The sequence below is a fragment of the Babylonia areolata genome, chromosome 20 (assembly GCF_041734735.1).
Source record: "Babylonia areolata isolate BAREFJ2019XMU chromosome 20, ASM4173473v1, whole genome shotgun sequence".
Classification (NCBI taxonomy): domain Eukaryota; kingdom Metazoa; phylum Mollusca; class Gastropoda; order Neogastropoda; family Buccinidae; genus Babylonia; species Babylonia areolata.
The window spans coordinates 2,426,277-2,433,776 of NC_134895.1; the positions used below are offsets into that span (position 1 = coordinate 2,426,277).

The 7,500-nt window shown below is 49.1% G+C and overlaps 1 protein-coding gene across 1 annotated transcript in view; it reads right to left on the minus strand.

The window, feature by feature from the left end:
- The window catches only part of LOC143294844 (uncharacterized), a 363,289-nt gene that overhangs the window by 146,498 nt on the left and 209,291 nt on the right, over positions 1-7,500 (minus strand). The window contains exon 33 of the mRNA XM_076606352.1: positions 5,445-5,507. Coding sequence (XP_076462467.1) covers positions 5,445-5,507 — 63 coding nt within the window. The remainder of the gene's footprint in view (positions 1-5,444; positions 5,508-7,500) is intronic.

Sequence of the window (7,500 nt, forward strand, 5' to 3'; positions counted from 1 at the left end):
CCAGCTTATCCATTTTACCCTCAATAAAACATTTGTCATTGGTCATTGTCATTGTCTCTGTCCCTTCTCCCTCCCCCTCTTTCTCACCCTCTCTCCCTCCCTCTCTCTCTCTCTCTGTCTCCCCCCTCTCTCTTTCTTTCCCTCCCCTTCTCTCTCTCCCTTTCTCCCTCCCCCCCTCTCCCTCCCTCTCTCTTTCCTTCTCTCTCTCTCTTCCCCCGCCTCCCTCTCTCTCCCCTTTTCTTTCCCTCTCTCTCTCTCTCCCCATATCTCTCTCTCCGTGTCTCCCTCTCCCTTCTCTCTCTTTCCCCTCTCTCTCCCCATCTCCCCACTCTCTCTCTCCCCTCTCACTCTATCCCTCTCTCCCCCCCCCCCTCCTCCACATCTCTCCCTATTGCTCACATGTCTGTCCCAGTTCCAGGGAAAAGAAGTTCAGTTCCACGTTGTGTTTTCCTTACGTGGGTTCAGACAGGCACATAAGTACACCGATGTGTGGCAGTATTCGATGGATGCGGATGCGGATGCGCGCGCGCGCGCGCGTGTGTGTGTGTGTGTGTGTGTGTGTGTGTGTGTGTGACAAATAAAATGATAGAAAGACAGAAACAGACAGACAGAGAGACAGACAAATGGACAAATAGCACCCAGTCAGATGAACGGAAGTCAAAACCCAGTGTATCTTGTCTGCTGAAAGCTCACACACACACACACACACACACACACACACACACACACACACACACACACACACACTCACACACACACACACACACACACACACACACACACACACACACACACACACACACACACACACACACACACTCAAACACACACACAGAGACAGACAGACACAAACACACCCACACAGATCCACACACACACACACACACAGCCGGTGAGTTTATGTATTTTATGAATGTGTGTGTGTGTGTGTATGTTTGTGTGTGTGTGAGTACATGTGTGTATGTATGTACTTGTGTGTGTGTGTGTGTGTGTGTGTGTGTGTGTGTGTGTGTGTGTGTGTGTGTGTGTGTGAGTACATGTGTGTGTATGTATGTGTTTGTGTGTGTCGTGTGTCCGTGATTGTGACCTATGAGGCTCGCTGTATGCGTGCATCTGAGTGAGTGTGTGCATGTGTTTGTGTGAGTCTGTCTGTCTGTCTCTCTCTCTCTCTCTCTTTGTACTGATGTGTGTGTGTGTGCGTGTGTTTGTAATTGCGCGTGTGAGCGTGTTTTGTTGGGAAGTTATTATTTCATCCAGATTGTTGTAAACGTTGTGACTTTTTTTTTTACATTTCACCCCTTACTCTCCCCCCCCTCCACCTACCCTCCTCCCCCCAATCGCCCCCCCCCCCCGCCCCCCACCTCCCCCAACCCCCCAGACCCCTCTTTTTTAATTTTTTTTGTCTAATATCACTTAATGTGGATAGACATTAAAAGAAATTGAACACAGACCTAGACAGAGAGACAGACACAAACACACCCACACAGATACACTCACACAGACAAAGACACAGACACACACACACACACACAGACACACACACAGACACACACACACGTCATGTTGCTGCAGGCTTCGTCCACACCCCCACACACGGCCCCGTCAGTGCAGACACTTGAAGAGGGGGCAGGTACAATTCATTACATCAGCGTCTTTGATAAACCTTGCCCCACCAAGCCGGGCTTGCGCACGCATCCACGCAGACAAAAACACGCATGCACGCACGCACGCACACACACACACACTGGGATTCGCGAGTCACGTACTTACAGACACACCTACACCCAACACACACAGACACACACATTTAAAGGGATCTGCATTATCATATGTTTACACACACACACACACACACACACACAGACCCCCTCCACACCCAAAAAACACACATACACACACAAACCCACCCACCCACAATACACATGCACACACACAATACGACGCAACACACACATACGCACAACACCCCCGTCACTTCCCTCCCCTACCCCCCCCCCCCCCCCCCAACACACACACACACACACACACACACACACACACAAGCCGCTATCATGCAGTGTAAATGAAGACCCCGGCAGCAGCAGCAAGTCTGTGAAGTTGGTTACATCAACAGGAAAAGGTGGTATGGGAAAGGAGGAAGGCCGGCTACACTGTGTGCACCACGTCGGCCTGTCGTGAACTGTGTCTCTACTTCATCTTCACTCACTCATCCCTCACACACACACACACACACACACACACACACAGTCTCTAATGTTCTCTCTCCCTCTCTCTCTCACACACACACGCACACAGTCTCTAATTCTGTCTCGCTCTCTTTCACACACACAAACACACACACACACTCTCTCTCTCTCTCTCTCTCTCTCTCTCTCTCTCTCACACACAAACGCACACACAATCACTGAGTTACATACTCACTCATTCGCTCTCTTAATCTGTGTGCATGTGTGCTGTGTGTGTGTGTGTGTGTGTGTGTGTGTGTGTGTGTGTACACTAACCAATAAAACAACTCCAGCCCCCCCACACCCCCCGGCCCTGCAACCAACCCACCCCCTGCCCTCCACCCACTCCCCACCTCACCTACCTACTCCGCTAAACAACAAAATAATCAGCGGGAAGCTCTCGGCGCCTCAACGACACGAACCAGCACACACACACACCTGACCCATTATTAACATGCAACACATGGACACACCGTGTTCCGGTAATCACGTGCCCCGCAAAGTCTGCACATGTATACATACACGTGTACCTGTGCATAGGATCCGGGCACACACAATCCACCCTTTATATTCGTTCGTTTATCACTTTTGGCACCATCACCAAAGCTTTGCTCCACCACCACCACCGTTAGCATCATCACCAGCAACAGTCTCATCGACAACGGGGAGATAGGGAGGGAGGGAGAGCGAGAGGGAGGGAGGGAGAGAGAGAGAGAGAGAGTGGGAGGGAGAGAGGGAGAGTGGGAGGGAGAGAGAGAGAGTGGGAGGGAGAGAGACAGAGGGAGATAGGCAGACAGACAGACAGACAGATACCCAGGAAGAGAATGGAGCGGACAACAAGACAGGGAGATGGACACAGATAAAATGAAAACAAAAGGGGAGCTGACAAAGCAAACAGACATCTAAACAGACAGGCCAGAGATAGAGGTGACAGTGACTCACAGACCAAACACACACACACACAAACCCCGATGCCCGAACAAGATAGGGACAGAGAGAGAGAGAGAGAGAGAGAGAGAGAGAGCACAGAGAGAGACAGAGAGACAGAGAGAGACACAGAGAAAGAGAAAGAGAGAGACAGAGAGAGAGAGAGGAGACAGAGCACAGAGAGAGAGAGAGAGAGAGAGAGAGAGAGAGAGAGAGAGAGCACAGAGAGAGAGAGAGACAGAGAGAGACACAGAGAAAGAGAAAGAGAGAGACAGAGAGAGAGAGAGAAGGAGACAGAGCACAGAGAGAGAGAGAGAGAGAGAGAGAGAGAGAGAGAGAGAGAGAACGAACGAACGAACGAACGAACGAACGAATCTTTTTAATGAGGGAAGTGGAATAAGCATGCATATGCTTTTTTACATCCCTCAGGGCAAAAAGAAATGAAATCAAAATGAGAGAGAGAGAGCGAGCACAGAGAGAGACAGAAAGACAGAGAGAGACACAGAGAAAGAGAGAGAGAGAGAGACAGAGAGAGAGAGAAGGAGACAGAGCGCACAGAGAGAGACAGAGACAGAGAGACAGAGAATCATATCGTAAAATGTAATTTTTGTTTTCTTACCTAAATGTTTTCTTTTAACATGATAGTTAATATGTATGCTGTCATCAAGGAAGGGTGTGCCAGTTGCTCATTCATTTTTTCGGTTTTATCTGTTGATGAGCATTTGTCTTTTTAAATGTTATTATTATCTTACTGAATATTCTCCTTTTTATGATGATTGAAACGTACACACAAAACGATGCATGCGCGCACACGGGCACACACGCAACTCACACACAGTTGTTACACTCTGAATGTAATAGTATCTTACCCACATGTTTTTCTTTTTACATAATAATTGATGTGTGCATGGTGATAAGTGAAGGGTGTGTCAGTTTGTTTTTTTGCAGACGGGCATTTTATTTTAAGTGAGCCTAAAGAAAATTTTCTGTTTTTGGTTGAAGCAGATAATAAAGTATTTTGAACTGAATTGAATTGAACTGACACAGAGAAAGGGAGAGAGAGAGAGAGAGAGAGAGAGAGAGTACGAACGAACCAGCGAACGAAATTATATTTCAGGAGGGTGAGAGAGAGAGAGACAGAGAGAATGCCACACACACACACACACACACACACACACACACACACACTCATGCACGCACGCATGTATACCAACACACTGGCATACAATAACAGCGCCAACAACAACACCTAAACAAATACACACACATGCACACGCGCACACTGCGCTCACACACACATACTAACACAGACAGACAGAGACAGACAGAGACACAACAACAGCAACAACATTGACACACATCAAGGAACAAAAAATACAAAACATCCACAACAACAACAACAACAACACACACACACACACACACACACACACACACACACACACTCACACATGTAAACTAACACACATACAATAAGAGCGCCAACACCACCACCAAAACAAACACAGATGTGTGTGTGTGTGTGTGTGTGTGTGTGTGTGTGTGTGTGTGTGTGTGGTGTGTGTGTGTGTGTGTGTGTGTGTGTGTGTGTGTGTGTGTGTGTGTGTGTGTGTGTGTGTGTGTGTGTGTGTGTGTGTGTGTGTGTGTGTGTGTGTGACAAACAAAACACAACCAAACCAATACCATGTACAACATACCCCGCACACACGCTCCCCCCCCCCCCCCACACACACACACACATAACGACAAAGCACACTCACACCCACAACTCACTCAACAAACACCGCCACCACCACCGAAACACACACATGAACACACAAACAAACACACTCGCACGCGCACACGCAGACACACACACACACATACACACACAGAGCAAGATTCAGATACATATACAAAGAGAAAGAGAGAGAGAGCGAGAGAGAGAGAGACAGAGAGAGACAGACTGACTGACAGAGAGAGAGAGAGACACAGAGAGAGACAGACAGACAGACGTAGACACTGACAGAGAGAGAGAGAGAGAGTTAATAACAGCAACATCACGTAAATAACAAATACAAATACAAAACAACGACAACAACAACATGACAATAAACACAATACGCGTACACAGACAGACAGACAGACACACCCCCACCCCCACCAACACCCCCACACAAAACACAAAACACAAACCCCTCTCCCCCTCTCCCCCCCCACACACGCACACACAACAACAACAACAACAACAACAACAACACACACACACACACACACACAGAGACACACACACACACAGATGACACTACTCACCGGCCGGCCGTCCACCCCAGGCTGCCCTCTGGGTCCCTCAGGCCCCCGCTCCCCAGGGTCGCCCTGGTAATAGTAATAGCGCACAGTGGCCAGCGCCCCATAGCGGCCCAGCCACACCAGCACGTTCAACACGCTCCAGCCCACAAACACACTCGCAGACGCGCTGAAACCTCTCATCCCGGACCCGACGCGACTCCACCTTGCATCCTTTTCCCCTGCCCTGCTGTACCCCTTCCCTGCTGTCCCCACGGAGAGAGAGAGAAAGACAGAGAGAGAGAAGAGGGACAGAGAGAGAGAGAGAGAGAAGAGTGAGGGAAAGAGAGAGATAGAGAGCCAGTTAAATAACTCAATTAACAATTTTTTTTTTCTGAAAGTGATCACACCCTATCAACACCACTACCACCACCAATAACAAATTTCTTTGTCTCCTCGAATGGTGATGAAGAAGTCGATTCGAAAGATCAGTTCCAACGTTTGAGTCTCCTGCTGTCTCGTTTTCATACTCCCACGGGTCTTTTAAAATACTGTCGTTGCTGTTGTTGTTGTTGATGTTGTTGTTGTTGCTGCTTCCTTGTATTGTATTTTGTCTCCAGAAACTCCATTCAGCGAAATTTCGATTCTTCTTCTTCGTTCAGTGCCGAAAGTTTCACTTCCCTGGTACTTACTCAAGAAGAAGATGAAGACGAAGAAGACGACGACGACGACGACGAAAGAAAACGCTGGAGAAGAAGACAAAAACTCCCTCACGCGTCAGTGTTCAACAAGTCAGTTCTCGTTTCCTTTTCTTTGTCTGTCTGTCTTTCCTTCGTCGCCAGCAGCTGGTGAGAGGCGTAGGTGGTAGTATGTAAGTAAGAATGGAACTGTCCTTCACCACACACACACACACACGATCTTGTCTCTACGAAAATCTTCACACATAAAACGAACCAACAGTTCAGTTTACCTCCTGTGATGTTATCGTCACATACTTGTGCGTGGAACACTGTCTGTCAGTTACTCAACCGGCGACGAGTGTGGGTTTTTTGTTGTTGTTGTTGTTTTTTTGTGTTAAGTCCCAGCTTGGTGGGTGGTGGGTGAGTGAGAGAGTTTAGCTGGTACTCATTCCCCTCACTCTCCCCTTCAGGTGCAGACGACAGACAGACAGGCCGCCCCAGGAGAGACTGTAGACTGTCGCAAGCACGACCTCAAACAACTATCACTAAACAAAAAAAACCCAAAACGGCACAGGAACGATCCAAGATGCTGCTACTGTATGCTGTTCTGCCGCCTTGAACTAAGAGCGCTTCCAGGCGACAGATAGACTCTGGAGTTGAAGGCCGTGTGAACAGAAGTGAAGGAAAAAGGGGGCTAGGGAGAAGGGGGAGGAGGAAGGAGGGAGGGAGGGAGCAGACGAGGAGTGAGGAGGAGGAGGTTGAGGAAAGGGGTGGTGGGTGAGGAAAAGGGGGGTGGTCGGGGGGTGGGGGGTGGAGGGTCTGCGAGAAAGAAAGTGTGGCACACGTAAAGCCGGCAACAGACAGACGGACGGACGGACGGGCAGGCAGACTGACAGACAGACTCTATTGCTCTCTGTATATACACCGCACGCCGCATGCTTGCCGGCTTGGAAGTCAATGATGCCGGCACTGGCGGCAGAGAAGAAGAAGAAAGTGGATGTGAATTTGCACTCTGTGTGTGTGAGTGTGTGTGTGAGTGTGTGTGAGTGTACATGGGGCTTTTCACGTCGGTTCTCATCTGTGTGTGTGTGTGTGCGCGCGCGCGCGTGTGCGTAAGTTTGAGTGTGCGGAACATGGGACCTCTCATGTCAATTCCCATCCGTCCGTGTGTGTGTGTGTGTGTGTGTGTGTGTGTGTGTGTGTGATGTCTACCTACACACACACACTCACACATACACACACACAGACACACACACACACACACACACACACACACACACACACACATACACACACGCGCGCGAGCGCTCAGTCCGTCGTTCTTCAAGAAAAACAGACATTGAAAAAGGGGTGTGACCCTGTCTGCACCCGCCCCCCTCCTCCGAACTCCCTCCCCACTCACT